The 27974-nt window shown below is 52.6% G+C and overlaps 13 protein-coding genes across 13 annotated transcripts; 6 read left to right on the forward strand and 7 right to left on the reverse strand.

The window, feature by feature from the left end:
* Positions 1-1229: 1229 nt before the first annotated feature.
* On the forward strand, positions 1230-1996 carry QC763_122390 (uncharacterized protein; the record flags this gene model as incomplete). Its single annotated transcript, XM_062908803.1, has 2 exons — positions 1230-1446; positions 1812-1996. 2 exons carry the CDS (start codon positions 1230-1232, stop codon positions 1994-1996), a joined length of 402 nt encoding a protein of 133 aa, XP_062771954.1.
* Positions 1997-2495: 499 nt separating this feature from the next.
* QC763_122400 (uncharacterized protein) lies at positions 2496-4325 on the reverse strand (the record flags this gene model as incomplete). Its single annotated transcript, XM_062908804.1, has 1 exon — positions 2496-4325. One exon carries the CDS (start codon positions 4323-4325, stop codon positions 2496-2498), a length of 1830 nt encoding a protein of 609 aa, XP_062771955.1.
* Positions 4326-5149: 824 nt separating this feature from the next.
* On the reverse strand, positions 5150-7042 carry QC763_122405 (uncharacterized protein). Its single transcript, XM_062908805.1, has 4 exons — positions 6594-7042; positions 6118-6531; positions 5831-6061; positions 5150-5769 (listed from the first exon to the last, which is right to left on the reverse strand). Exons 1-4 carry the CDS (start codon positions 6928-6930, stop codon positions 5261-5263), a joined length of 1491 nt encoding a protein of 496 aa, XP_062771956.1. The 5' UTR covers positions 6931-7042; the 3' UTR covers positions 5150-5260.
* Positions 7043-8119: 1077 nt separating this feature from the next.
* QC763_122410 (uncharacterized protein) lies at positions 8120-10213 on the forward strand (the record flags this gene model as incomplete). Its single annotated transcript, XM_062908806.1, has 1 exon — positions 8120-10213. The coding sequence occupies one exon, from the start codon at positions 8120-8122 to the stop codon at positions 10211-10213; it is 2094 nt and encodes a 697-aa protein (XP_062771957.1).
* On the reverse strand, positions 10209-11678 carry QC763_122415 (uncharacterized protein; the record flags this gene model as incomplete). Its single annotated transcript, XM_062908807.1, has 3 exons — positions 10209-10764; positions 10820-10927; positions 10997-11678. The coding sequence occupies 3 exons, from the start codon at positions 11676-11678 to the stop codon at positions 10361-10363; spliced, it is 1194 nt and encodes a 397-aa protein (XP_062771958.1). The 3' UTR covers positions 10209-10360.
* A 535-nt stretch (positions 11679-12213) lies between these two features.
* On the reverse strand, positions 12214-14525 carry QC763_122420 (uncharacterized protein; the record flags this gene model as incomplete). The annotated part of the gene is made up of 5 exons (XM_062908808.1): positions 13397-14525; positions 13009-13319; positions 12722-12948; positions 12544-12666; positions 12214-12498 (listed from the first exon to the last, which is right to left on the reverse strand). The coding sequence occupies exons 1-5, from the start codon at positions 14182-14184 to the stop codon at positions 12214-12216; spliced, it is 1734 nt and encodes a 577-aa protein (XP_062771959.1). The 5' UTR covers positions 14185-14525.
* A 1092-nt stretch (positions 14526-15617) lies between these two features.
* QC763_122440 (uncharacterized protein) lies at positions 15618-16467 on the forward strand (the record flags this gene model as incomplete). The annotated part of the gene is made up of 3 exons (XM_062908809.1): positions 15618-15638; positions 15763-15945; positions 16039-16467. The coding sequence occupies 3 exons, from the start codon at positions 15618-15620 to the stop codon at positions 16465-16467; spliced, it is 633 nt and encodes a 210-aa protein (XP_062771960.1).
* A 185-nt stretch (positions 16468-16652) lies between these two features.
* Positions 16653-17756, reverse strand: QC763_122450 (uncharacterized protein; the record flags this gene model as incomplete). Its single annotated transcript, XM_062908810.1, has 1 exon — positions 16653-17756. One exon carries the CDS (start codon positions 17754-17756, stop codon positions 16653-16655), a length of 1104 nt encoding a protein of 367 aa, XP_062771961.1.
* TMN2 (Transmembrane 9 superfamily member 2) lies at positions 17682-20850 on the forward strand. Its single transcript, XM_062908811.1, has 3 exons — positions 17682-18212; positions 18376-20271; positions 20329-20850. Exons 2-3 carry the CDS (start codon positions 18402-18404, stop codon positions 20394-20396), a joined length of 1938 nt encoding a protein of 645 aa, XP_062771962.1. The 5' UTR covers positions 17682-18212; positions 18376-18401; the 3' UTR covers positions 20397-20850.
* Positions 20851-20871: 21 nt separating this feature from the next.
* QC763_122470 (uncharacterized protein) lies at positions 20872-21894 on the reverse strand (the record flags this gene model as incomplete). Its single annotated transcript, XM_062908812.1, has 1 exon — positions 20872-21894. The coding sequence occupies one exon, from the start codon at positions 21892-21894 to the stop codon at positions 20872-20874; it is 1023 nt and encodes a 340-aa protein (XP_062771963.1).
* QC763_122480 (uncharacterized protein) lies at positions 21845-23326 on the forward strand. The gene is made up of 6 exons (XM_062908813.1): positions 21845-22299; positions 22412-22464; positions 22608-22661; positions 22888-22981; positions 23038-23103; positions 23154-23326. The coding sequence occupies exons 1-6, from the start codon at positions 22288-22290 to the stop codon at positions 23160-23162; spliced, it is 288 nt and encodes a 95-aa protein (XP_062771964.1). The 5' UTR covers positions 21845-22287; the 3' UTR covers positions 23163-23326.
* A 125-nt stretch (positions 23327-23451) lies between these two features.
* On the forward strand, positions 23452-25745 carry ALG10 (glucosyltransferase). The gene is made up of 5 exons (XM_062908814.1): positions 23452-23816; positions 23868-23961; positions 24009-24539; positions 24593-24730; positions 24785-25745. The coding sequence occupies exons 1-5, from the start codon at positions 23517-23519 to the stop codon at positions 25588-25590; spliced, it is 1869 nt and encodes a 622-aa protein (XP_062771965.1). The 5' UTR covers positions 23452-23516; the 3' UTR covers positions 25591-25745.
* A 307-nt stretch (positions 25746-26052) lies between these two features.
* QC763_122500 (uncharacterized protein) lies at positions 26053-26523 on the reverse strand (the record flags this gene model as incomplete). Its single annotated transcript, XM_062908815.1, has 1 exon — positions 26053-26523. The coding sequence occupies one exon, from the start codon at positions 26521-26523 to the stop codon at positions 26053-26055; it is 471 nt and encodes a 156-aa protein (XP_062771966.1).
* Between the last annotated feature and the right edge of the window lie 1451 nt (positions 26524-27974).

A 27974-nucleotide genomic window follows, 5' to 3' on the forward strand; every position in this document is an offset into this window, starting at 1 on the left:
CAGCAGCTGCCCCGTAGCAGAGCACCAGAATCTGGATGAGCACCACATCCACGGCCACGAGCCACGGATGAGGACTACCCATACCCAACAAGCAGTGTGTCGGATGATTCAGGGGCATGGGTTGTGAATATCCCTCGCCCAACCACGACCTACAATCTAGCAGAGCAGGGACTGGCACGACGGAATGCTGATAATGAATTCAAGCGAAGCGTGCCCAAGCACCACGAGTGGGACGCCATCGAACGAGCACTCCACGTGGCGTCCGTGAGCATGATCAACGGACTTGAACTACCAGTTGAGCTATACCGTGGTTTCCGCGATGTCTACTACCCAACATCGGACCGACCAGATATCAAGAAGACTCACCCAGTCCGCCAGGGCCTGCCCGTGCGGTAAGATATCGTCTCTGTTCAGGAAAACAACACGACGTTGACTTGAAAAGTATCTTCTTTCCTGCCCGCTATGACCTCACGTCTCCCGCACTCTTGCCAGCGCTATTCGCAATCCATGTCGGCGGTTTCACCGTTGGATCGCCTTCCGAAGACGACGTGCGGAACCGCGGATTTGCCGATTGCCTCTGGATACTGGTAATTGCCCCCAACTACTCGAAAGCCCCCTGGGCTCCATTCCCCGGACCCCTGCTCGATGTCGAGGTTCTATATCACGCCGCCCTGAACGATGAGTTGTTGCCCACAGACCGAATGCGAACCGCCATCGCGGGGTTCGACGCCGGCGTAAGCTTCGCGTTGGGTCTTGCCCAGCTGCCCGGCGTCAAAACAGGTCGAGACCCAAATGTACATCATCAACCTCATCCGCACTTTTCCCAGCCACCCAGATCTAACCCGCCACCAGGGGCGGTGATATCTGTTTCCGGGATTCTAGATTTTACCGTGTCGGGTGTCCCAGAAGCTGAAGACGAGACCATACAAAAAGGATCTGCGGGGTCCCCGAGGTTGGGGCCAAGGGGCTGGATTGGATGGGGAAGTTGTCGCCGTCGAGCGCGTGGAGTCACATACCGTATGGCCATGACGCGGCTGATCCATTGCTGTCGCCATCTTTTGCGAATAGGGGTGAGCTGTCACCGCATGTATTTGTGATTGCTGCTGAGCTGGACTGTTTGGCTCATGAGAGCTGGAAGACTGTTTTAGTTGGGGGAGGGAGGCCGGTGCCAGATCTTGATGAGAGGGTGGGACGAACGGAGAGGGCTCAATGGAGGGGATGCTTGGAGGATGCGAAACATACCAGGTTCTCTTGGGCGGAAGACATGGACATGGTGGATGGCGTCAAGGGGGAGCACGAAATGGCTGCTCGTGCCGGATGTGGTGCATGGGTTTGATTCGGCGAACTGGAGGAATAAATATCTCGGTGGGGATGAAGAGGCGAGGATGGATGCAGAGATGAAGACGATGGCTTATCAAAGGGAAGTGGCAGAGTGGCTGTGGGGGGGTTGTTTGGAGATGATGGTCAAGGTAAGCGGGTTTTGATTTCTGCATACTGTTTAGAGAAACTCCGACGCTCTTGACAATTTTATGATGCTTTTATTACCTACAGTACCTGGGCATCTTCGCTCGACTCGGTGACTTTTTGGGGACCAAACTCCTGATCTCATGGTCGCCTTGTCCATCATTACCATCCACCCAGCGGATGCAAGTTGCCAATAGTCTCAGCGCTGTCCAGGCGGGTATAAGAATACTGCCTTTGCTGCTTTGCGCCCAGTGGCAACGGCCATGTCGGGTGTCATCCTGTCCAAGCTGAGGCTGCCACCGTTGTATGCTGCTTGTGGGGTGTAGTCTCCAGGCTGTCGGGGGTGGGGTTGTTTGGATGGTTGTCAACCGGGGAGGACTTGACTATCCCACCAAGCCAGTATGGTCTGCAGGTCGTGATGGGGTTTGGGTTCGGGTTCAACATGGGGACGTTGCTGATGATGATGCCGCTTGCGGTCAAGCAAGAGGATATGCGTATGTTGTCTGGCGTCCTGTTGTCAACTCTCAGCTAACTATTGCCCCTGTTTACAGCTGTCACCATGGGGCCTGTCACACAAATCCGAGTGTTGGGCGGGGGACTATTGGCCTGGCTGTTTGCTCAGCTTTGTTGCGTAGTCATGTCTATTCTAGCACTGCCGGGCTTGAACTGACTGAAGAGCAAGCGTCTGCCGCTTCCAAGGCTCCTGAGGCCCTTGGAGCGGTGCCGTTTGAAGATTTAATTCTGGTTAGACAGGCCTATGCGGATGGTTATACTCGGCAGATGAGGACAATGCTGTACTTTTGTGTTGCCGCCATGGTATCGCTTCTGTTTCTTGCGGAGAAGCACCCACGAAGGTTACAAACAAGGGAAGGTGGAGAGCTAGCGGTCCCCGTATGGTTAATGTTGTCACGATGCGGTTTCATTTGGCTTCGTGATGGATACACAGGTATTATACAAGTACGCCACAGATAAAGCGATCCATTTCCATGTCTCCAAACATTCTTACACACCATGCAAAATGTCTATCTAGACTAGATAGTCAATCTTGTCGCGTTTCCAGCAACGTAATCGGCGACGAGCGCTTGTGCGTTTTCGATGGCTTTTCTAATCTCTTGGACCTGAACTCCAGCCAGCCTAGCTTGGGTTTTGGCCTTGAGGGTAGCTTCCCGAGCATTGGCAGCCCTCTGTTTGGCACTAGCGATTACCTGGGCTGCATTCACACAGAGTTGCCGTATTTCGTCGTCCACGTCACCGCTGAGGGCGAAGGGATCCCAGTCGTCCAGCTCCTCGTCTTCCTCTGTGGGCTGTTGGATCAACAATTCGTGCCACCGCCCGGCCCTATCATTTTCCGGGGCTGCTTTGCCGTTCGCAAGAAGGTATTTTATGCCTTTGCGAGCAGGGGAATCTGTGGCTGGACGATACCAGTCTATAATTGGGTTGTCTTGTGTTCCCTCACTCTTCCCTCGACGCCAAAGCTTTTCGGATGTGATATTCACCTCCACGCCGCCAACTTTGATGGTGAACTCGTCCGGAATGATGATTGACAAAGGTATCTTGGGCACTTTGGCCTCCTCCCAGTTGACATCCACATCTGGTGCATCTTGATTTGTCTTGTTGCGCTTAGACGGTCTTGAATCTTCTGGCGACCCCTCGTTTGGCCGTTTCCTTGACAGTCTGGTCTGGTTCCCTAGACTGGCATTCCCACGCCCTTCAGTTGCGACTTCGCTTGATCCTATCCCGGTCTGTGGTTTTGGGTGTTGTGACTTCTCGAAAAGCACGTCCAGATAGCTAGACTGAAGGAAATTATTCATAACCCTTCTATATTTTGTGACGTCGGCATCGAGCTCAGCCGCGTCGGACTTGAACCAGGTGTCGATGGCGGACAACTTTTTCACCAAATCTCTAGCCTCAGCTAGAGTTTTGGGAGGCGTCTGGATATTGTGCGTGATCTTCTCGTACAGCAGGATGTAAGCCAGAGCCACGTCGAACATTGCATTTTGGGAGCTAATAGGGACGCAGTGGCTGAACGAGCGGAACCATAACTCATCGGTGTCTTCGTCAATCACAATGTCGTTTGCTTGCAGATCCTTGGAAACCAGTCCATATACCAAATTGAGGGTCTTGACACCATCGAGTAGTTTTTCAAGGTGAGCCAATTTGAAGGGTCGCTTCTTGTCTGCAGTTGAAAAGGTATTGATGTTGGGACCCCTTGCGGCCTGTGTGAGGTAGCCCACCACCGACTTCTTTTCGAGAACTGCATGGTGAAAGCGGCCAAGGATTTGATCGTTGGGGATGGTAAGAATTCGATTAAGAAAGTACAGATTGCGAAGGCAATGGGAGATTGTCTTTGCATCTTTCGTGCAGTAATATCTGAAATCGGCCTCAACGACGCGGCCTTCCTTGATTGGGCCTCCCTTTTCGCCGACAGTACTGATGTAAGCCACCCTGTCTACCTGGCCTGGTCTCCGGATCAGCTCCAGGAGCTTGTTTCGATAAACAAACCCGCGAAACCCAGGTTCTGTCGGCTTCACAGCCTCGTGCTTCCTATCAACATAGGAAGGCTGGATGGGTATCGTGGATTTACCCGAAGAAACAAGGTTTCCATCGGTATCTGCCACGAAAGTCTGATGTGCAGGAGCCAGCTTGTCGCAGATGGCCGGCAGCCAAATTCTGGCGTACTCGTAAAACTTCTTTTCTGATTCGATTCGGCGCACATGGTTGTCGGGGATCTTGGGAACTGCTTCGGTAGCAAACTGGAGTTGCATGTACTGTCGGCGCTCCTGGTCGAAAAACACACAGGAATAGTGCGTGTCATCCCATTCGTCGTGTTCAAACACGAACCTTCTGTGTTTGGGAATCATGGCGGTTGTCGTCTGATCGTCCAAGCAGGCAAGTAAGTACTGATGTTACCCGTACTTGCCATCTTCTAGGCTATTAATGATGCTGAGTAGGGATTTTAAAAAACGATTCGCGACAACAAAGAAGCCGACATCTCGATCCGGAGATAGAGGCTTCCACGTTGGTGACCCGTCCTCAGCACTGCACAAAGGCACTGTCAGACTCGGCACACTTAATACGTTCCTTGTGTGAGCCTCAAACAATGGACAGTCTGCAATTGAAGACCCACTGTTAGCAGATCTTATTTCTTTGCTGTAAAAATGGATCACTCGACTACCCTCTTTGACAGCGGTGAGTAGCAGTGTTGGTGCGCCATGGTGAGGACAAGACCCGTTGGTTTTACATGAAGATGTGACCATTTCGGTTGACGACTTCCCCTTCCGTTTGTTTGGCTGCAGCCTCGGGGGGGCTTCATAAGCACTGTCCCAGAGGATTTGGTTATTTGGGTCTGATATATGGTTCCTGGCGCTCTTCTCTCGAGGTGAGTGATGGCTCTTTCCATTCTCGATGCCTTTCACAGGCAGTCGGGGATTACGCTACCCGTCAGGCATTCTGTGTCCCATCTTATCAAGACGAGGCTAATTCTTGGGGACCCCACAACCACCATGATTGGATGCTGGCGCTTTCCACCGTTCCTTGCAACCTGTCGCGGTGATGTTCCAGACCTGCAACCCCGACAACCAGAGAGGCCAGTGATCAAGTGTAACCGCTGCGGAATTTATTTAACGCGCACTTGTGCCCTTGGCTTTTCATTGCTTGCTTAATGCACACATTTCTTTTTGACGGATCAGAAACTCGTTCCGTCATGGCTTGTAGCTGACATGTTGTCGCCCTCTGCACACTTGCCTGACACCTCCACACACCACCGCCCAATGCAGCAAACAGTCTCGCATCTCAATCAAACAATAACCCCAGTTGGGAACGCCGCTGCATACACATTTTCCCCAGCATGGCAGAGTTGCGGAAACCCAACAGACATATACGCCACTCCCGCAAGTTGTTCCTCTTCGCCAACAGCATACCCATACTGCATCAGCCCGGTTTGATCAGCATACGTCTCCGTTCGCACATCCTGCCCGTTGTCGACCACATACTCTCCCGCCATAGCAGGAAGCCGAATCATATCGATCGGCAGTGGAAGGGAAGGCAATGACACCGCACTGCCAACAGGTGCAGGGATCCCTTGCCCGGACCCCGTCGGACCAGGTGGAACCTCGAGACAGACCTCGGGTACCGAACCCAACGCCAGCACTGACCCAGCAAGCTGCGGATCGGGGGCGAGGTCACTCATGTCGGGTGGGAGTTCGAGGTCAAAGTCGTTGGCGGTGGGGTTGTAAGCGGCGCTTCGTTTGCGGTATTTGGGTCGAAGGGTTTTCGCCGGCCAGACGTGGATGGTGGATTGGTCGTCTGTTTACGGTGGCCACTGGTCAGCAGTTGGATGAATCGTGGGAATGGAGGTGCTCCATACCAATCTGGCCAGCCTTGAACGATGCCTCTGCTTTGGCAACATGGAATATTTCCTCCAGGATTGGCCTCTTTGCCCCATTTCGGGGCTCTTCTTGGAACCAGGTTGAGATGGTCTCCATGACTACCGATTCCAAGCGTCCAATGTCAAAATTAGCCTCTTGGATCTCGGGATGCTGTCGGTGATGGGGCTCCGTGATGAGTCTGATGAGGTGAACAAGGAGACGAATTCGCGCTGCAGTTTAAAGCGTTAACACCGGACACATTTGTGAGGAAAGGCGGGAAGCTAACGTGTCTTGGGAATGTAGGAAGGGTCAACATGTCGAATTCTGTCATTCTCGTCCACCCCACCATCTTGTGGCCACCAAGGCGGCGCGGCGCTGTCGCCTTTGATATAAGGGTAGTGATGCTTCTTCTTTGGGGCGATGATCTTGATCAGGATCCTGGCCAGGATGATGCATCCTCGCTGTTCAAAGAGTTGGAAACGTCCATCATAAAACTGCCACACAGCTTCTGCGTCCCCGATTCTGAGCGTGTCCGTCTTGATACTCTGCTGGGTTTGGGTCTGGGTTGAGGGCTGGACCGGTAGCTGTAGGGGCGTCGACACCGGCATCAAAGACTGGCAATTCGGCATATAGGCATATCCGATCGACTGCGGATCTACGGCAAGCATCATACCGGCACTGTGGTATAAGCTGATCGGTTCTGCAAAGCTTGGGTTAGTGCTGGCAAGGACAAATTGGGACCTGGGCTGCCAATGTTCAAACCCTGATGGTGATTGCCACCTCCATATGGGGGATCTGGCTGTTGATGATGCGGGAAACTGGCCTGATGGGAATAGGGGTCGAATGAAGTGTATGCCAGGTCCAAGAATGCAGGGGCCAGAGGCAGCAACTCGTCATCAACAGCCATGGTGTTCGAGCTGATGATGACCGCTGGGGGAATTATCCCTTCAAACTCCATTGTGCTTCTGTTTGCTGAATCTTTGGTATCCTGTTGGGTAGCAGAGATTGCTTGGAAAACGGAAATCGACAAGGACAGGAAAACGATGTTGACCTGGAAAGCTCCAGAGCATTGGCACGGCCTTGCAATCGAAATCCACATTCACAAGACGGTTTGCAACACGGCAGAAGCTGCATATCACGCTGCATGGCGTGCACCTTTCACGATGCAGCGCCATTGGGCATGCCATATCACCCAACATCAGAGACAGGACGGCTGCAAACACTGCAGAGCAGCAATAGTTGTGCTGCAGGTTTCAACGTTTACGGAACGGAATTGAAGGGGGGGTGATCCTATTGGGAACTTCAGATCCCCGCTCCCGTTTCTAAGAGTATTTTGCTTGAAATCCCATCCACAATATGCCCTTGAAACACCCTCCTTAGTCATAACGACGTCGAGTCTCCAAGCAAGCGTTCTACACATCGAGGCCTGGGCAAAAGAGCAGGCAGCCGAAAACTGCTGTTGTCCAGTTGGGCAAGCGACGAGCGACTTATGCAGGGCATTTTTGCACCAAGCCGGAGTTGGACTGGTTGCAAACCTCAGCCCAGTGTTCTGCCCCGGATACCTCCCGATGGGATCATAGGCTCTCTGACACTTGAGAGTCCCTTTTGGGCTCTGGTTGTCTTGAAAAGTGTCTTAGTATAGTACCTGTTGGTCATTCGTGCACGTCACGCCGATCCGTTCTTGGAGCGTCACCTGCTTTACTCAAACTGCCACTGACAACGCAAGAGGCCAATGGGACAAACAACCCCGTGGAGGAGCGGGGCCTTGAACAGTGCGAGCTGGAGGCTGAAGCGGGAGGCCAGTAATTGGTTTAGCGTGAGTGAGTAACAAGAGCTGAGGATGTAGCATATCGGTATAGGCCATACAGAAGAAAAACACGTACCACATCACCTCCATCCACTGTTCTCAAGGGACTGAGCATCGATTCTCGTATTTGCACGCAGCAGAATGAGCGGTTCTGTAGGTGTAAGGTATCAAAATACCTAATGATCTCATCACCACCTGAAGGATACACATTGAAATGCCCTTCGTCTTAGAGTTTGTTGTTTTATAGATGTTTATCGGCAGCGACCTTGTCCTCGGACAAGCCCGGCAGTATGATCCCGCCCAACAAAACAAGAGAACAATACTTGCTGGTATTCATCCGGCAGGGCCGTAACAGATTCCTAAAACGTGAGTGTTGAGTCTCGAAACAGAAAATTGATCAAGTTGTCATGGCCTCCTCCAGCTGTCACCGTCTGTCCGCCACCTGGTGTTCTGCTCAGGGGCTATCAGAGGTGCGGCTGAGATGGGTGTAACCAGCCTCCTCGTTGCTCAAAAACAAATGAATATGCCTACCAGGGTTGCGCTTCACAATCTTTTCCGGTCAGACTCGACAGTTTCCGAATGCCTGTCTGAATATGACAAGTCGGACGAGATCATGTCTACCAAAGAGATTTTCAAGTACTCCTCGTCGCTCCCTCCCGGCGAGATCCGGCTGCTGTCACTGGTCCCTTGTTCGTCAACGCTCAACTTCCGCCTCATCACAACCCCACTTTCCTCTCCGGTTCCGTACCTCGCTCTCTCTTACGTCTGGGGAACACCCAGAACAGCGTCCGACTCATCTGCGCCATCAATCTCGGTAGACAACCAATCCTTCATTGTCACCCCAAATCTGCACTCGGCGCTCACCTCGCTTTTGACTCCTGAGCTCCAGTCCGGTCTGCCAATATGGGTAGATGCGGTCTGCATCAACCAAGTGGACGACGTCGAGAAAGAAGGCCAGATTAAACAGATGGATCAGGTCTACCGCAACTCTGAAAGGGTTATTGTCCACCTTGGCGACAGTCCCAATCCCGACACGGCAAGAGCGGTGCAGCAGCTGAGAAGGCTGGGGAAGAAGGTGTGGGATGCTGACGCGGTCATCCTGCGGGAGCAGGATATGCAGCATTGGCCCAATTTCGACCACCTCGATGATGAACCTGAGGAAAAAAGGAGGCGAACTGCGGTTAGAGACAAGATCTTCAAAATGATCAAGCAAGAGAGGGGTGGAATAATCTGGCCGCGCCCCAAGATTCCTGCTTCGGCGGCGTTGGATTTGTTCCATCGGCCTTGGTTCGGCCGGGCTTGGGTTATTCAGGAGCTTGTCATGGCACCTGACCATGAGCGAGGTGATGGCGGCTGCGTGTTTGCTGTTGGGGCGGAGAGGATCAGATGGGAGCATCTCTGGGCTGCGCATCTCTTCTTGGTCTTGTGGTTCATCTTGGAAGCAAGGTCGATCGGAAACGCAAAGACTTATCTTGGGAAACTGATTGCTTTTGGCGTCTATGTCAGAAGAATTGGCATGATTCCGAGAGCCTTCAGCGCCAGGGCGGCGCAAACACTGGGTCTGAGGAAGAAGTACTTGCAAGGAGAGCTTGGACTTCGCTTGAAGGACTTGCTTCTGCAGCTCTATGTTGGAGATTCCGGAGGCTTGTTAGGGTGTAGATATCCCCAGGACAAGGTCAATGCATTGAGAGGGATGTCCAGTGATGGAGAAATGCTTGACAGGTTTATGACACCAGGGGCGGATTGGGTAGACGTCTACACTTCATTAGCCAGGTATTTGTACGAAGATGGGAATCTAGGCTTTCTTGGTCTGTGTCGGCAGCGAAATCCCAGACTACCCTCTTGGGTCCCGGACTGGTCGCAACAACAACGTCCCCCGTGGCTGGGCTACAGCGGCGACAAGGGAATACCGCTCTACAATGCCGGGGGTGACACCAGAGCTGAGGTGCTTGCTAGGGGTGAAGATGGACGCGTACTCGTACTCAAAGGCTACATCGTGGACACAATCCAAGATGTTGGATCTTTGTGGGTTGCTGACCTCGCCGACGATTTCAACTGGGAGTCGGCCAAGTTGCGTATCGATGATATTGACCGGTTCCTATCTCTCAGCGAGAAGTACACACCCCAGACGGCCAGGTGGCGTATAATGTCGGCCGACAAGGAACTGAACGATGTGATGCATCAACGGCGAGCCACCCAGGTGTCCCAAGAATCATTCCTGCTGTTGGAAAGCGCAACAAAACTATACGACCCCGGAGCTGGTTCATCGGGGGCTTGGTACCTTACATACCGCAATGTTCTGATGTCACTTTATGGAAGCCGAGCTTTTATTTCGAATAAAGGGTATGTCGGGCTGTGCCCGGGCACAGCGGATCTGGAAGACACGATTTTCATTCCCAGCGGGAGTCATTGCCCTTACGCCATCCGAAAGCAACCCGCCCCAGCCTCCGTCTCCGACGCGGAAGAAAGATGGATATTGCTGGGTGAGGCATACGTCCATGGCATCATGGATGGGGAACTTGAACTGGGCAAGCCTACATCAGACATCACCGCAAGAATGTTCTCACTGGCGTGATTGGATTTGGTCTTCATTGCCATCATCATGGTAGTGCCCGAACGCCGTTAAATCAAAAGCCAGCCCATCCTAGTAGCCCAAACGCCTCCAATTAATGCATCCCACCCTCGAGTTCTCGGCCAACGTGCAGCCCTAGTCTCTGATCGTTCATATCCAAACCTGGTCATCGGCCCTGTTTGCCTCCAAGTACTCCAGAACTTCCCCATAATCCCGACAAACATGCTTCGCATCCCACCCATCGCTCCCTGTAAAGTCCTCTGGAAACGTTGTGTGCTGCCCCTCCAGTGCAACATCACCGCAGCACATTATGCTCTGTCTGAGGTAATCAAAACAATGATTCAAATGCCACGCTCCCTCCTCTGGAAGCATGTCCAATCTGTTGGACTCGTAGGCTGCTACCACCCCGGCAATGGTGTGGAGGCAGTGGATCTGATGGGTTACCGAGGTGGTGAAGGTTGACGATGGATACTCTTTCAGGGGGTGCGGGAGATTGTCAAATGAATCTTGGCCGCGGGAGGAGGTTTTGTTGACGGTCACGTAGCCGAGTCCGCCTGAGACTGACTGTCAGTATGGAACCAAAGAGAGCAACAGGTTGAGTACGCATACGAGGAACGATTCCCAGCCACTTCTTCCTGACGGCCTCGGTGAAAAAATCAGAGCTGTTGTCTGGGACGAAAAGAGGGTCGGGTTGGAAGGTTGTTATTTGTTGAGAGACTGTGCACAATCGAAACTTAGCACGCAACGGCCCGGGTGTCTGTCTTGTCAGAATCAGGAGAGGCATACAATATGGCGCAAACCCGGTGATATCACCCCCTATCTCACCCTTTGCCCCTTCATTGTTTTGTTTCCCCGGCAGGATGGAATATTCCGGCCACCGCCTCTCAGCAACCAACACCAGAATCACCACCAGCATGACTGTGTCGAGAAGTGATCTGATGGACATGATAGCCTTGCACATCCATCTCCTCTTCTTTCTCGGTTGATTTGACCGGCATTGACATGATGTGGCAACATGTGCATGTTGTCGCCCCTCTGTATCAATAGCCCAAGACTTTTCCTCATGATCGTCGTTCATGAGCGCGGCTCTGAAGTTGTCGCTGCGCGCGTTTTGGGATGAAACGTCGAATTCGTCATCGTGGTGGTGGTCGTCGTTGTTGGGGAGATCGGTATAATACCGCGGTGAGGGTAGTGGCTGCATCATGGTTCGTTTTTGATGCTGGCAGAAAGTGGGGAGTAGCAGGTGTGGTATCGTCAAAAAGTTCAAGAAATAAGAATGGAGAAAGAATAAAAGAAGCATTCTGCCTTTTGAGGATCTTTCAATCGAGTTGTCGATCAGGGGACCTGTCTCGGTCTGAGAGGGGTGGGCCAGCTCGGATGGTTCGTGTGTCCTTCCAAACGTGCAGTGTTTCAAAGACCGCCACCTGTAGCCAGACCTTGCCTGCGAGGTCAATTTCATGGTGCACATTTACGCAAAAAGATTCCGTTACCGATGTGCAGAGACTTGTCGTGATCTTCAAGCCATCCAACCAAATGGGATCGAGAAAGGCGAACGGATGGTGAGGCTTGCGTTTCTCAGTTGCTTGCGAGGGTTTCTTCGGTAGGGTCGCAATGTTGAGTCAAAAGAGGTTCTGCATCACCGGCTCACCGGTCTACGCAGACTTGTAAGATGTCATTTTATTGTAGTGGTTGAACAAATTGGGAGAGGTCGTCTGTCAGACCTCCCGGTGGAGCTGACCGGAGCCGACCGGAGCCCTTGAAGGTCGGCCCTGGGTCGGCCCCGGGCCGGTCCCTCGGAACAAACCTGGTTGGTAGGTACCACAACGTCGTCGGATCATGAACCCATGGGGTTCGAAACGAAAATATATCGACTCATTTCTCTTTTACTTATCCCCAAGTATAATATACTGCAACAATCTTCATCTCATCGGATCCAACAGCTACCAAAACCAAAGCTGCGCTTGTGCGCGGTTACGCGTAGAGGGCCTTCAGGTAATGCCACCTCAGATCCTCCCCCTCAAATTGTTGAAGATAAGACCGGCTTCATCAAGAAGCGTGTCCTGCTTCTCTACAACTTCAATCATCCCCAAATCGGCGTCAACGGTGATCGTGAAACAGGACCCCTCATCGTCTTCAGATATCTCCTCCCGCGCAGCAAGGTAGTGTGTGACCAATGGCAGCGCCACCTCGCTGTCAACGGTGTTGATGATGCTGCGTGCGCCCAGTTGCTCATCATAGCCTTGCGATGCCAGCGCCTTGCAAACAGAGTAGCTGAAGGGAATCTGCAGCTTGATGTTTCCGACAGGGCGGTAGAGCTTCAGGTCGTCGCACAGCTTGACTGGGCGGGCCAGCTTCCGTCCCAAACGGTCCATTTCCTTGCATGCCACGGCTGCTTGCTCGGTAGGTGAAAAGGTGAGGAAGGGTATCACCGATGTGATGCGGCCAGTCAAGGGTGCCTGCGTGATGCTGTTAGACTACATGAGCTTCAAACCTGACGAGGGAGCAACCCACGCCAAACTTCCCGATAGCTTCTTTCTTGATCATGGCCGACAGCTCCTTCCCGAGCGCTCTCGCCTGATGTGATGCCCTCTTGTCAAGGCCAACAGTGTTGGTGAATAACTCACGGTAGTGAGTCTTGCAAAAGGAAAGGATGGTGTCGTCAAACGCATTGGTTGCGAGGATCCAGATGGTCTTGGAGCAATCCACGATCTGCTGGTTCCGACGGTCGAGGTACAGACCTGCAGATACTGGAATAAGTTTTTATCTAATAGGTGGGCGTCAAAATTCCTTTTTCTTACCGCTTTGGATGGGAAGTAGCAGCGCTTCTTGCACGTTCGGCTGTGTTTTCTCAAACTCGTCGAGAAACACAATGGACCGCTGGCTTTTATGCTCGTCGAGGAAGTTGTTGACAACTGAGCCCTGGTCATAGCCTGCAAATGGAAAGAAGGGACCAAAGAGATCCATCGAGGTGCGCAAATTGGTGCAATCAACTGTTTGGAGATCCAAAGACAGAAGCTTTCCCATGTTCTGCGCTAGCTCAGTCTTCCCATGGCCGCTAGGTCCTGCGAACAGCAAAATTATCGGTCGATCAGCCCCCAAGGCTAGTTGGCTGCACACTCAAGATGTCAGGGTCATGCTTTACCATGTTTACGAGTGGTGTGGGTAGTAGGTAGGCCACCAACTTACGCCATGAAGATCTCCACCAGCGACTGGCACGCCTGGGTTTGGCCCACAAGGAAGTAATGGACCCCCAACAGCCCGGTGGCCGAATGCTTCTTTGCGATAGCTTGATTGGCGCCAGAGAGCGGCTCGGTTATTGAGGCCCGGTGCAGAGCGTATCGCAGAGTGAAGCAAGAGTTCAACGCGTCCGTGAGCAATCGGCGAACAGGACCCAAGACCCATCCAGTCTTGGCCTGCTTGAAGACTGCAAACTCAGCATCGGAAGGGCCGGCCTCGGGAAGGTCTCGGTCGATGGGCAAATAAAATGGTGGAGGGACAGAGTCGATAGATGCTCCAAGACTCAGAAGGGTGGCCACCATCACAGGCCCATCGGCCGTGGGGGACAAACAGCGAACCATAGCGTAGACCAACAACGAAACTTCTCGGTACTCAGTGTTGACCTCTCCACCGTAAGACGCCCACATTCTGATCATCTCGGCACTGCCACTCTCGACAACGAAGAAAAATGCAGGAATGTCATCGACGGTCCCGCAGATCTCATGCTTGAGCTTCAGCGACTGGAATTCCGTCTGGTGAGGGCTCAAGAGCGATCGAATTCTGTCGCAAGTGTCTCCTCTTTGGATGGCGACGACGATATCTCGAAGGTTGAACACGCCACTGGTGCTGTTGTACCAGTACGAAGATGAAGCATAGTCTTCGTCCTTGTCTGATGCGCACTTTTCGACCCGAGGAAGGATGAGTGCCGAGTCCCACTGTTGCTTTTTGGAAGCAGTAGACTTGGTGTTTTTCTTCATTGTGAGGAAGAGCCAAAGACGTGAGAATGACGGTGGTCTGCGGCCTGGGGTTGTGATGTCTAAAACTGCGAGGAAATTCTTGTGTTCTATCAAGAATGTGCTGAGCAAAGCTTTGAATTTTTCAATAAACTCAACTCGACGAGCAACGAAAGATTTCCTCTTTCGCTTTCAAGATATCTGCCTCCATTGTATGCAGGTGCCTCGAGAAGATGTTATCGGCCGGTCATTGCATTGTTTATCCATCTGTTCGCCCTGCGATGTTGACGGGAAAGAGATGCACTGCCCGTTTGTTTAGTATTGCCCATTGGGCATGAGAACAGAACCATCGTGAGACATTCCTGTGTTTGCCTGCAGCCGCAGGATTCCAGATACATGGAAGTGAGTTATGGTAGGCGGGTTCCCGGAAGTAGCGGCAGGCCTCACTGCATCTGGGACTGTGGGCCTCACTTGGGCAGCCAATGGCAACAGCTGTGTGTCGGCGCGGCGGAGATCACTGAAATGAATGGAGGAGGAGGTGTTCTGGGTGCACAGCATGTCTGGCAGGTGGTGGGGAGCAAACATGGGAAAACGAGATGTTGAAATTGAGTTTAGCCCCTTTTTTGTCGGCAGGAGATCGCTGCTAAGGCACGAGCCAGAACTGCAAGCTTCCAGCACTTTTTGAGGAGCTCAGTTACCGAACAAAACAACATTCTAGGTAATTGGTGATAATAATCAGTAACAGACCAGACAATTGACTGTCTCTTTTGGTGGCTTAATCCACGACGATGTCTTGGTTGTAAAAGAGAAGCAACCGCCAAACCACATGTGGGGACATTTTCACATGTTTTTTGACTGACATCCTGGATGACGTTAACTATCCAAGTAACACCAGGGGTTCAGTGCAGCACCAGGACCATCAGAAAGATGGGTCAGGATTAAACAAAAAAGAAGAATCCTTCTGGCACAGAGGTGCAGGACAGGGTCCAGCCAGGAAGACATCGTCCAGCACTCCATCTTGGGACAAACAGAAACCCTTTACCCCTTAAACACATTGTCGCATCACCGCATTCTCACACTACCACGTTCTCACATTACCACAATAACACAGTACCACATCTAACATTCTCGCCTTCACATTTGGCGGCAAAAACTGCCTCCGACTCCCCCCATCCCGCCTCTCCGACCTCCTCTTCCATCCAGTACTCCTCCTCTTCCAAAAAATCCAGTTCCTCCTCGACAAAATCCTCTCTCCAACCGCTCCCAACCCCAACTCTCACTTCCCCTCCCGCCCAAAAATTGCCATCATCGGCGCCGGAATCACAGGCGTAACCTCCGCAGCCTACTGCATAGGCTACGGCTTCGACGTCACCCTCTTCGAGTCCGGCTCCCCCGACAACCTCGGCGGCATCTGATCCTACGTCAACAACACCTCCAGCCTCCAAATCCACTCCCTCATGTACCGATTTCACCCCTCGGTAAGATTGGGACTAAGGCTACCCCGATCGTCAACAGATCCTGACTCAAGTCCGCGACCTATGGAATCGTTACGGTCTCGGCTCTCGACCGAAATTCAGTACCAAAGTGGAGGACATGTACCAGGATAAGAAAGGGAGGTGGATCATTCTCCGAAATCCAATCTGGAACATGCTGCTGACGCTGAAAATCTATGGGCAGGAGTTTACCGACACGCCGATGTTGAACTCGGACATTATGGAGAAGCTGAGGTTGAATAAGGCGGAGTGGGCGAGGTGTGATATTGAGCAGTTTACCGAAAAAAGGGGTTGAAGGTTAATCGGAGAAAAAAAAAGGGTGTCGAGCCTGGTGGTCAAGGCAAGCAGGATATCATTGAAGGCGGTATTGTTGCGATGGCAACAGGGTTTGGGAGACCACAGCTTGTCGGCTTTTTCCTACCAGGCTCATGCTTCCAAAAGCCCTATGGCCCCGCCCAACTGGTATCTCCAGACATTCCCACCCAACCATCCCAGCATATGCATCAACTGCACGTACATGAACGCGATTGAGACGGTCGGCAATTGGCACATCGGCATCTTCACGGGGATTCTGCTCGAGTTTCTGGTGGACCCGTTGACCCGGCCGAGTCCGTTCTGGATGAAGAGTTGGATCGACATGACGGGACTCCGCAAGGCTGCATCCCCAGCTGGGCCGTTCGAGTTCTTTACTTATCTCGAGCTTGTCTGGTGGCTCGTCTTTTGCGTGGCGTTCAATCCCTTCCGCTGGAAGTGGGCATTGTTCGTGTTCTTTGGCCTTGGCTATGCACTTCCAGCATGGGTGGTTCAGACTTGAGAACAGTATAAGAAACAGGATAGGCCAGGGCCCAAGAACAGATCAAGGGCGTGATGCCGGCGTTAGCATTTGAGCCATGTTTTGAGTTGATGAATAGATACGACGGACACGACGCGCAAAATGATCGATGGCTGTTTGAGTAGACCTGGGTATAGAGTGTATATTATTGACCAAATAAAATCCCTTCACTTCCTGTTTCTTCCGCGGCCCTTTTCCAGCATCTTCAACTTCTTTTGGTATCTTTCACCCATGTCAGCACCACCACCGCCGCCGCCGCCACGCGGGCCATCCACGGTATCGATGCCTCTCTTTCGGCTCTTTTCCAATAGCGCCTTGGTGCCACCACCGGAGCTCTTGCCGCGCGTCAACTGGCTGATTCTGTCCAGCCCTTCGCTCAAGCCTCTCCATTCCTCACCACCATAATTCATCCGGCGGCCCTCGGTCAAACCCCTCTTCTTGCGGTCCTTCTTGCTCTCCTTGGGCAGACGGACAAAGTTCCGTTCTTCGTACTCGCGTCTCTCATCCTCCTTGGCGCGCTCAGAAGCAGTCTTGATCTTGCGACCACCTTGCATAATCGTGGTACCAATACTGGGTTGGGCCATTGGGATAGATGACATTTCGTCTTGAATGAACTCGTCGAGGGTGGCCGACTTCATAGGCTTCTCCTTTTTCTCGCGCCTGTCGAACGTGGGCATCGAGGTTGCTGAAATCTTGGGTGGGCGGTACACTCCGGACTTGTCTCCCTCCTTGCTCGCGTATTTCGCACCAGCCGGGCGAGTGATTGCGGAGAGGTTGGCGCGGGCCTGGTAAGCGGCAGAAGCGCGAGCGTGGAGTTCATTGACCTCCTCTCCTTCATTGTCGCTGCCAGCTTCCGACTCGGACTCGACATTGGCAGCCGCTGCCTCCTCTGCCGCCCTTGTACTCCTTTCCGCGTCATCGGCAGCTCGGAGCACCTTGTCAATCTGGTATCTCAGCTTGTCCTCGAGTGGCCGGGCGCCCTTCTCGAGATAGAGTCGAAGTTCGACGAGTTTGTTGACTACGAGGTCATCGAGGTTCTGTTCCTCTTCCTGGTCCTTGGTTCCACCATTTCTCGCCTGGCGCAGCTTCAGAAGAATTAAGAAAACGAGATTCTGGAGGTAGGAGAGGAGCAGCTCGTTCTTCACGTCGAGGAGGGAGATGCCGTCTTTTGGTAGTTCGAAGTTTGTGAGTTTTGGCGCAGCTTCAAGAGTGGTCGATATCGACTTGGTAAGAGCATCCAGCAGTGCTGGAAGGGTTGCTGGTGCCGCCATTATTGCTGTGGGAGGCAGTAGATGGATGGGTGCAGAACAGACGAATTGGATGAACAAAATCTTTTGCGACTCTGAGGCCCCACCTCGAGACTTTTTTGTGGGGCCGCTGGCTCTCTGACCCCGGTAACAAAGACACAGACGGCTTATCGATTTGCCTTATCCCCATCCGAGGATTCTCCGACTCGCAACTGCCATGCAGTCCCAAGACCGACCTGACGAACAAGGCAGCCGTTCACGACCACCCCAAGCTGCTGTTGGCCAGCTGTTCTGACTTGTCGGAAGCTTCGAAAGCTGCGACACCATTTTTCTTTTTTTTTCTTTTTTAGACTTGCCCACCTTTCAATGCCTCCGATGACCCTCCCATGATTTCCCAACTATTCTGCATGAGACATTCTTTGTTATAAGGCTGAACCCGCGGACGGGTAGCAGACGGCTCGTTTCCCACTTCCAGTCACAGTACGTTCGCCAAGTTCACTTTCCCCTGATCGCGAAGCCCAAACCCACCCAGACTGCCCCAAACCTAGCACTGCACGGTGACGACTTCAGCCCCATGCGCCGTTGCTATCAGAACCGGTTGTTGTTTTCTTTTTCTTTGCCTTTCTATTCCTAACTCGAGCAGCCGCAGATTACACATACGAAACCACAATGCAACTACAAAGCCACGCGCCCTCAGGGGCAACGCTCTTGCTCTCCTTGCTCGCCCTCCCCCAACTCACATCAGCTTTCTACCTTCCAGGTGTTGCGCCGACCTCATACAAGCAGGATGACGCCGTACCACTCTACGTCAACGCGATTCGACCAGTCGGCGATGCAGATTCAGTATTACATTCAGTATTATCATGGGACTACTACCACCCAACATTTCAGTTCTGCGCGCCAGAAGGGGGAGGGCAACCTGTGGGGGAGAGCTTGGGAAGCATCTTGTTTGGAGACAGAATCAAAACATCGGCCTTCGAGCTCAAGATGAAGCACAACGAAACCTGCAAGAAGCAGTGCGAGGTGACATACGGAAAGAACGCGGCCCAGTTCATAAACCAGCAGATTCAAGAAGGTGTCAGTCTCAACTGGCTGGTGGATGGGCTTCCGGCAGGCCAGAAGACAATCGATGTCTTGTCCGACACTGAGTTTACGAACCCCGGTTTCCTGTTGGGCGAGCAGCTAGACGATGGCCGAATCAAGTTCAACAACCACTACGACATCGTTATCGAGTATCACGAGGTCAACGGAAACAATGGCCAGTACCGTGTTGTCGGCGTCATTGTCCAGCCCGAGTCGAGGAAGTACACTGGCGAGATCGGCCCGGACACTTGCAACACAGCACCGGACATCGTCGAGCTGAGCGAGACAGGCGACACCAAGGTGCGGTTCACCTACAGCGTATACTGGATCGAGTCTACGACTGCTTGGGCCACCAGATGGGACAAGTACCTCCATGTGTACGACCCCAAGATTCAGTGGTTCTCCCTCATCAACTCGTCTGTTATTGTCATCTTCCTCGTCCTAACTGTCATGTCCGTCTTGGTCCGGGCTCTGAAGAAGGACATTGCGCGGTACAACCGTTTGGATCAAATCAACCTCGATGACCTGTCTGGAACTTCTGTGCTGGAAGATGGCGTGCAGGAGGACTCCGGCTGGAAGCTCGTCCATGGCGACGTCTTCCGCAATCCTTCCCACCCACTCCTCCTCTCCGTATTCTTGGGCAACGGCACCCAGCTCTTCGTCATGGCTGGCTTCACCATTGCCTTTGCCCTGCTAGGCTTCCTCTCCCCGTCCAACCGCGGTTCTCTCGGCACCATCATGGTCCTCCTTTACACGGTTTTGGGCTTTGTCGGTGGCTACACCTCTGCTCGCATGTACAAGTCGCTCCATGGCGAGAAGTGGAAGCTCAACATCATCCTGACTCCACTCTTGGTGCCTGGGATCGTCTTCGCCGTCTTCTTTCTGCTCGACCTCTTCCTGTGGGCCGAGGAGTCATCCGGCGCCGTGCCATTTACCACCATGCTCGTGCTCATCTTCATTTGGTTCCTCATCAGTGTTCCCCTTTCATTCGCTGGCTCCTGGCTTGCCTTCCGCGCACCCGCGATCGAACCTCCTGTGCGCACCAACCAGATTCCTCGCCAGATCCCGCCAGTCACCACATATCTCAAGCCCATTCCCAGCATGCTTCTCGTTGGTCTGCTTCCCTTTGGCGCCATCTTCGTGGAGCTTTACTTTATTATGACGTCGATCTGGTTCAGCCGGATCTACTACATGTTTGGGTTCTTGTTTCTGTGCTACGGCTTGATGATCATCACTTGCGCCGCCGTCACCGTGCTGCTGGTTTACTTCTTGCTATGCGCTGAGAACTACAACTGGCAGTGGAGGGCTTTCTTGGCTGCTGGTACAAGCGGTGGGTATATCTTCCTCAACGCCCTCATCTACTGGGTTACCAAGCTGTCTTTGAGCGGGTTTGCGGGAAGTGTGTTGTACATTGGGTACAGCGCCTTGATTTCCTTTTTGTTCTTCATCCTGACTGGTGAGTTTCCCTCGGGTACCCCTTTCCACCATCGTCACCAATGCTGACACGATGTAGGCACCATCGGATATTTTGCCAGCTGGCTGTTTGTGCGCAAGATTTACTCTTCAATCAAGATTGACTAGACTGAGTTCATACAGGATATCGAAGGGGCGGCGGATAAAGGGTGGAAGACGGTTTAGCGGGCGGCATTATTTGTTTTTTTTTTTTTTTTTTTGTTTTTTTCGGTGACAATGGAAAGAGAAAAGCAACAGGAGAAATGGAAGAAACGGTTTGGATTTTCCTGCCTCAAGATCATTTTGACTAGCAGTTAGGTTCTGTTTGTACTACTATTGTTTTCTGCGGGGTGTGTTAGGCCTGGGGGTTGGGGTTGTGGACGGATGAGCAGTTGGCGAAAGACGTTGTTTCAATTGTGTTGACCTTTTTTTGTATCATCACATCATTCAATAATTATTGGGTATCATTTTGTGTTGCCAAAAGGATCTGTCCATACTATTCGGTATCATCTCTCCTCATTTGGCTTGACATTCCAAAGTCCAACAGCTGAGCTAGCAAAGCAATTTACAAAAGTCGCAAGGGTATAGTTATGAAATAAGACTTCTAGTCCTCATCCTCGTCGTCATCCTCGTCCAAAAAGGTAAACTGCTTAGGTGCTGCTCTGGCAGGTTGACCACCCGCTTGCCCAGGCGCAAGAACGCTCCCCCTGCGATCCATGCCACCCTCCTGTTGCTGCTGCTGCTGTCTGGCCAGCTCGCGCTCCCTCGCCATGCGCTCTCTCTCCTCGCGCATTCTGCGATCTTGCTCCTCCCTCTCTTGTCTGGCGCGCTCCTCGGCGTCCTTGCGGTCCTGCTCCTCCTGCTTGATGCGCCGCTCCTCCTCTTCTGGGTCGTAGTTCTTGGGGTCGATGCCGCGGTTGATGAGGTCTTGGTATTGAGCTAGGGCGCCGCTTCGGATACGATCGATAGTCGGGAAGGTGAAGAAGGGTGCATTTTCGAGCGGGTTGACGGCGGGCTTGAGGTGGACGGGCAGCTCGGTGGCGCCTGTCTGGGACTGGGAGGGGACTTGGGAGACGAACGAATCTTGAACACCTGGCGCCGGAGTCGAAGCTGCTGTTACCTGCCCGCTACCACCACCACCACCACCACCACCTATTGAGGTTGCGAAACTGGCATTGGGTCCCGTAGCAGCTTGGTCGTCGGGGGTGGTGGGGACGGCGGTTGAAAGATCGAGGCCGTTTGTGACGCCTGGTGGGGGGAGGGTGTTGCGACTTATGCGCCGGGCGTAGTCGAGGAGTTGCTGCGTGGTAAAGGGGTATTTCTCTTCTTTGGCTGGGGAGAACTTGGTCGGGGCGACTGCGACGAGCTCCTTGCGCATTTCCCAGAGGGCGCTGATGGTTTGTTTTGTTTGGGCATCGAGGGCTTCGGTCTCTTGCTTTAGCTGCTTGATGCGGGCAACGTTTCTTTGGTGAACCTCGAGCTCCTCCAGACCGAGAAAGAGTTCGCGCTCAGCCTTGACGACGTCATTGGCGGCCTTCTCGGAGGGCGTGAACTTTGTCATCGAGTCGATGAGCACGGCGAGCGCCTTTTCAACGCGCTCGAAGGAGGCGTCGAGCTTTTTGTCCATTGTGATGTTTTTTTGATGGCAGAGATTCGCGAAGAAAGTAGCGATCCGAGGTGCTGGGTCGAAGTCGTGGTATGGAAAGCAGATTGCAAGAAACAGCCACGTCCGGAGATTTTATTTTGGTCTGCAAATGTCACCGAATTCACTTGACCCTTGCGCTGGAGCTTGGTGGGTTGTGTAAGAGCGGCTTACAGCGGGGATCTTCAAGGGGACAGGTACCCGCACGTGAAAGCTTGGCGCGCTCTGGGCTGAGTTCGTGCCTCAGGCCAACAAGCCGGACCCGGCTGTATCCGGCAAAGAATCTCGCGCAACACCACCAAATCCAACAGCCGATTCGACCTTGTTTCGACAGCCATTGAAGCACCACCTCGTTCCTTTTTTGCTGCGGTAGTCAAGATGCCTTTTCCTGTGAGTGCCCCAGTGCTCGCCCAACCAATTCGCACACGTTTAGCCCACAGCAGGGCTTTTCCAGCAAGCCCAGACAAACCTAAGCATCTTTGCTAACGACGTCATGTTCAAGACTCCTGTTCGCCGTGCGGCCTACCCTGAGTACAAGAGCCCCTATGGCCCTAAGTAAGCCACGACCGATACCAGCCTCTCCCCGCGATGTTCAGATCCTCCCGACAGTAATCATGCATTGGAGGACACCCGACCAGCCATGCCGAAGAAGCGAAGATTTATCTGCGTCAGATCAGGCGCTGACTCTATGTTCCCAGGTACCAATTCCAGCCCCATGTTGGCACCATCACCGCCAAGACTGTGACCAACCTGTAAGTCGCAAATCATTATAGGAGGCTTCTCTGGAAGGGGGGCGGTGGTTCAGAGGGCGATTTGGAAGGATATGGTTGGATGGGCGGTGATGTTTGGCTTCTCCCTTAAAGTTCAAGAAGGGATCATGGACTTGGGGTAGCGGATTTTTTTTTTTTTGGAGTTGGAGATATTGTCTTGTTGGACAGGAGATCAGATGCTGAGCAAAATGATACTAACCCGTTACAGTGGTGTCAAGGCCGGCCTTTTCGGCGGCGTTGCCCTGTTCACTGTCATTTTCTTCACCTCCGGCGTTCCCAAGGTCTACAACGATGTTCTCGGCGTACGTTCCCGCCCCTTCAACAGACGTCTTGAACCACTACTTACTAACGGGCACAGAACATCCCTGTCGTTGGTGCTTCTCTCCAAAACTTCTTCACCAAGAAGGTCCACCCCGCCGACAACGTGAGTTACCTGATTCCCCGGTGATCTTTTCATGTTTCTGACCTTTCTAGCCGTTCTAAATCAATTTTTGGAATCGTATGACGGGCTGTGGTTTTGGCGCTGGGTGTAGCGGGTTTAATGGGCATTTTGACGCCGCCTCCTGTGATTTCGAGGCTTGTAAAAATGAAAAAATTCTATAGACATCATTCATCAAAAATTCCCAGGCTCAAATATCCATCTCTACGAACTCGAAGGTAGGGACCTGTTTTCTACCGTGAAGTGAGTCTCTCTGGTGCATCTCACTCTCACTCTTCAACGCACGGACCCTGTGGGCCAGGGGACAGTTGTAAGATGGCCAAAAGAGAGGCTTCTAATTTCTCAACACATCAACCCTTGAACAAGCACATGCTCACAGCAAACACCTGGTCGATGTCATGGTTGGCTCTTTACAAGATCTACTTCTGGCTTTTGTCAATGATGCGCAGAGAAATCTGAAGGATGCCTTCGATATTTGGGCTCAGAGCTTACGCGCCCAAGCTCTGGTGACAGTCATTCTTACATCAACATTTCTAGCATGGATCATCTGCCCACCAGTAAAGACTTCAGCATCGCCTTCACAAATAAAATCGCCATGGGTCTCATATGCTCTCGTCAGCACTTCATTATTTCTGCTCAGCCTATCTGGCGGAGCTTGGACGCTCCTGGTCAATCGCTATGTTCCAGAACCGTATCTTGTAAGTCGGGTTAGCCAGCCCCTAATGATCTGGGGTGCTAACGTGTCATAGGACGAGTTCTTCCATATACCCCAAGCACAGGTATACTGCGAAGGGAGATACCGGCAGTGGGATGACAAGATCACTACCCCTCCCGGCCTGTACGGTTTTTACCTATTGCCCCTTTTCCTCATTTCATGCCCGCTAATTCCGGGGTGACTATCAGCTACCTCTTTTCCGTGATATACAACAAGATAACAATGCTCACATGTGAAACCTCGACCTTGCGTTTCCACAATCTCTCGGTTGTTCTAGTAATTGTTGCTGCTGCAGCGCAATGCCGCAATCTGATCGAAAGGAGGCAGGCTGAGCGGGTCGGCAAGGTTGCTTCAACAAACCTGTCCCTATACTCGTTTCACACGGCCATCAACATCGCCTTGATGCCAGTTATCTTTTTCTTCTCGGGTCTCTACTACACTGATCCCCTGTCGACCTTGGCGGTGCTTCTCTCTTACCGACACCATCTGCAACGAGTCGGGCCGGAACGACCAGGTCTTTTGAGTGATGTGTGGACTGTCATCTTGGGTGTGGCTGCCCTCTTCATGCGCCAGACCAATGTCTTCTGGGTTGTCGTCTATATGGGCGGCTTGGAGGCTGTTTACAATCTGCGGTCTGTCAAGCCAGGTGCTCAAGAGTTTCTCACTACACTTCATGACCCGCCACTGAGCAACTCAGGGCCTGATGGTGAGTTTTCTTGCCAGTACGTTGATGCGGTTACGCATAGGCTGACTTTTTAGACTGGTTCTTTTGTCTCCTCACCATTGCTGTGACTGCTCTCTGCAACCCGGCCAAGGTCCTGCGCCAGATATGGCCTCACCTCACTATTCTCGGTCTATTCGCTGGCTTTGTAGCCTGGAACGAAGGCGTTGTCCTTGGTGGGTTCACCTTTGCTTTGTTCTTCTCACGGGCCGCTACTAACGTTGCTTCAGGGGATAAATCTAACCACATCGCAACCATTCACCTCGCTCAGATGCTCTACATCTGGCCTTTCTTCGCCTTCTTTTCCCTGCCCCTATTCGTCCCTTCCATTCTTGGGTTCATCACACGCCCTCTGCAAACTATCCACTCACTCATTCTCCGCCCCAACGCCCTGTTCACCATCCCCTGGGCCCTCCTCACCGCCCTCCTGTCCGCAGCAGTTGTCAGGTACAACACCATCATCCACCCCTTCACCCTCGCAGACAACAGGCACTACATGTTCTACATCTTCCGGTACACCATCCTCCGCTCCCCGCTCATCCGCCTCCTGCTGGTGATCCCCTACACCGTAGCAAGATGGCTCGTATGGGGAAGCCTGTCCACCACCACCCCATCAACAACACAACCCTCGGGGCCAAAACCACGGACTGCTCCCGCCCAGCCAAAGGCAGCTCCTGAGAGCGATGGGCAATTGACCCTGCTCGACTCCCCCTCTTCAGTCTCAGACACCACCCCCACCACATCAACGGCCATCCTCTGGCTTCTGACCACCGCCCTCTCTCTCGTCACCGCCCCGCTAGTTGAACCCAGGTATTTTATTCTGCCCTGGGTATTCTACCGGCTGCTGGTCCCTTCCTGGTCTTTTGCCTCCGTTGGCATCGGCAAAAGGATCGATCTGCGGCTCGTTCTCGAGACGACCTGGTTTGTGGGTGTCAATGCGGTGACCATGTACCTGTTTCTGTTTAGGCCCTATGTATGGAAGGATAGTGAGGGGAATGTACTCGATTCGGGGAGTTTGCAGAGGTTTATGTGGTAGAGGGGGTTGCGGCTATGGGTGTGGGTAGATTTGGGGACTGGCGTCAGCAGGTTGTAAACAAACACAGGTTAAGCCTCTCTTTGATTGGTGGTAGTGATGCTGAGCGTGAAGAACACAACAACTTCATTGTATTTTTCTCCAAAATACTCCCATATGCAGACATCTACCTGCTGTCCTATTCTGCGGGCCTCGTCCTCCCAATATGTCCCATGCTACGCCAACTGTAGTTTCTTCCCTTATTTTTTTGAGGCCTCTTATACCCGAGGCAGTCGCTCCACCCAGTCCTGTTCCTTGTTTGTAAACGTAGTTATGTATATGTATAACTTCCCATGATTCCGTGACCGCCCATCAATGTTTATCCAATAACCCAATCATACAACCCAACGCCATGTCAATAAAAAAAGAATAATCCCCCCAGAAAAATGCCATGTTTCAACCTCATGTCGTGCTGTTAACTCAACATCACAGGCTTAGTCTGTCCAACGAGAGCCTATCCCCACTCCGGACCCTTCGTACAACACCCAGCTTGAAGAACTTTTCCTCCCCTGTGGCAGTTCTTCCACCAATATACAGCTTCTCTGTCCCTAGTGCATCTCGAAACCCTTCACTGCTGCTATCGCTTCCTCGCCTTCTTCCTCCCGAGTGCGGAATGGGTATGCCGGCGGTATGGTGATGTCGTGGGGAGTGCAGTGGCAGCTGTCCAATCACCCCTGTTCGAGAGGCAGATGTTGACGTCGAAGGCGAAGTAGCCTGTGATTGCGCGGCAGTGGCCGAGGCGGATATCGATCGTGGCGTGGCGGTAGACGATGATCCTACTCCTGAGGAAGCCTGAGTGGTGTGCTTATTTGGTTGTTGTGCTGATAGGGCCGAGGGCGGCTGTTGACGGAATGCGGCAAAGAAGGTGGACAGGAAAAAGGGGCGCTGGGAAGACATGGCGGTCGGCTATGCGGTGATGGAGAAGGGGGTGAGAAGACCCCTATCACTTGTTTTATCGCAGTCTTGGTGTTTGGTGTTGGCGTAGCTGGAGTGATGATAACCTATTCTTTCCTCGCACTCCCGTGTGGATTGATTGTTTTACAGGTCTTCGGTCGAAATATGGGTCGTGGTCCTTCTTCTTGATGCTTGGACTCGCGCTCGGTCGAAGTCTAAATCCGTGCGGCGAGAAAATACCGTCGATGTCCGTCCTGTTGGGCTGTGAAGTCGCCCCTATCGATGACTGGCTTCGAATGCTTGACTCGTGGAAATGGCCAGTGGGCGCTCGGTCGTGTCGGTACAGGGTGTGTAGGCAAGTCGCTGGACGAAGAACAGATAAATGTAAGGCGACGAATGAGTGGTAGGGTTCCTGCGCGAAAAAATCGAAAGTCGGTGAAGTGAAGTCGTGGGTGGTGGCACAAGATGTATGAAATCGCAGCCGCTTGTTCCCGTGCGTGGGATGTCGTTCTGACGTCGAGTCGACGCCCAAAAGATGGTGGGCTGTGGCAGGGTTGCCCTTTGCTCGTGTTTCTTGGCGTTTGTTCCGCTTAGCTATTCTCGGCCATTCCCGGGACTGGCGGACCAATGGATGGCTGCCAATGCCGAGCTCAGAATCGCGGGGCAGGCAGTGGGCCTCAACGCGCTATCCACTGTGGGCCTGGCAATTGACCGCCTGTTGATTGGCTCAGAACGGCTATCCTTTGTGCGGGGGAACCAGGGCACTGACAGCACAACTTCGGGCTTCTTAATTCCAGTGGACTTTGCAGGTGACAGCTCAGCGAGTTACCTGGTGATCTGGAAAGTAAATGCAGACCATGGGAGGGGTCGGGTGCCCCAAAAATGCAACAACATAAACAATTCTTGGATATCAGTCATGCCCGACTGGTGTGTCGAGCCGGTCGGCCGGCGGAACTTCATCCTCATCTCCGACGTCCCAACCACCAACGACTCTGAGCTAGACGGGGGATGAAGCGATATATGTCATTTCCAAGAGAGTCCTCGATCTGATACTCAGCAGTCGATGACCACATTTTGCAGTTACTAAAAGGGCAATCCTGATTCCACCAACACTACCACCAATCCCAGACTATCTAAGGATCTCGGCACCTTGAACCCATGCAGTGTGGCAGCATTGGCAACCAAATTTTAACAAGATGTGTGAGAAGTGGAGGGCAAGTTGTGGTCTCCCTGAAACTTAAAAGTCAATAACAAACAATTGTCGGTCAAGAATCCATCAAACCCAAGGGCAGCTTAATGCCCACGTGCTAGCCCTCAATACCTTGGCCGGTAAGGGCCAAGGCCGATATTGATAATACCTTCCTCTCTATTACTTGATAGCCGAAGTGTCCATTTGACTTGAATTCATGTGTTCAACATCGGCATCAACAACGACACATAATATCGGTCATGTT

The sequence above is a fragment of the Podospora pseudopauciseta genome, chromosome 1 (genome assembly GCF_035222475.1).
Source record: "Podospora pseudopauciseta strain CBS 411.78 chromosome 1, whole genome shotgun sequence".
Taxonomy (NCBI): Eukaryota; Fungi; Ascomycota; class Sordariomycetes; order Sordariales; family Podosporaceae; genus Podospora; species Podospora pseudopauciseta.

Coding starts and splice junctions, on each gene's coding strand:
- QC763_122405 (XM_062908805.1), bottom strand. CDS start 6,930: ATGTGGATTTCGATTGCAAGGCCGTGCCAATGCTCTGGAGCTTTCCAG. Junction 6,062..6,117: donor TTCCTACATTCCCAAGACAC/GTTAGCTTCCCG, acceptor TTTAAACTGCAG/CGCGAATTCGTCTCCTTGTT. Junction 5,770..5,830: donor GTTCAAGGCTGGCCAGATTG/GTATGGAGCACC, acceptor CACCGTAAACAG/ACGACCAATCCACCATCCAC.
- TMN2 (XM_062908811.1), top strand. CDS start 18,402: ATGCAACTACAAAGCCACGCGCCCTCAGGGGCAACGCTCTTGCTCTCC. Junction 20,272..20,328: donor TTTGTTCTTCATCCTGACTG/GTGAGTTTCCCT, acceptor GACACGATGTAG/GCACCATCGGATATTTTGCC.
- QC763_122480 (XM_062908813.1), top strand. Junction 22,465..22,607: donor AAGAGCCCCTATGGCCCTAA/GTAAGCCACGAC, acceptor CTATGTTCCCAG/GTACCAATTCCAGCCCCATG. Junction 22,662..22,887: donor GCCAAGACTGTGACCAACCT/GTAAGTCGCAAA, acceptor AACCCGTTACAG/TGGTGTCAAGGCCGGCCTTT.
- ALG10 (XM_062908814.1), top strand. CDS start 23,517: ATGGTTGGCTCTTTACAAGATCTACTTCTGGCTTTTGTCAATGATGCG. Junction 23,817..23,867: donor ATGTTCCAGAACCGTATCTT/GTAAGTCGGGTT, acceptor AACGTGTCATAG/GACGAGTTCTTCCATATACC. Junction 24,540..24,592: donor GAGCAACTCAGGGCCTGATG/GTGAGTTTTCTT, acceptor CTGACTTTTTAG/ACTGGTTCTTTTGTCTCCTC.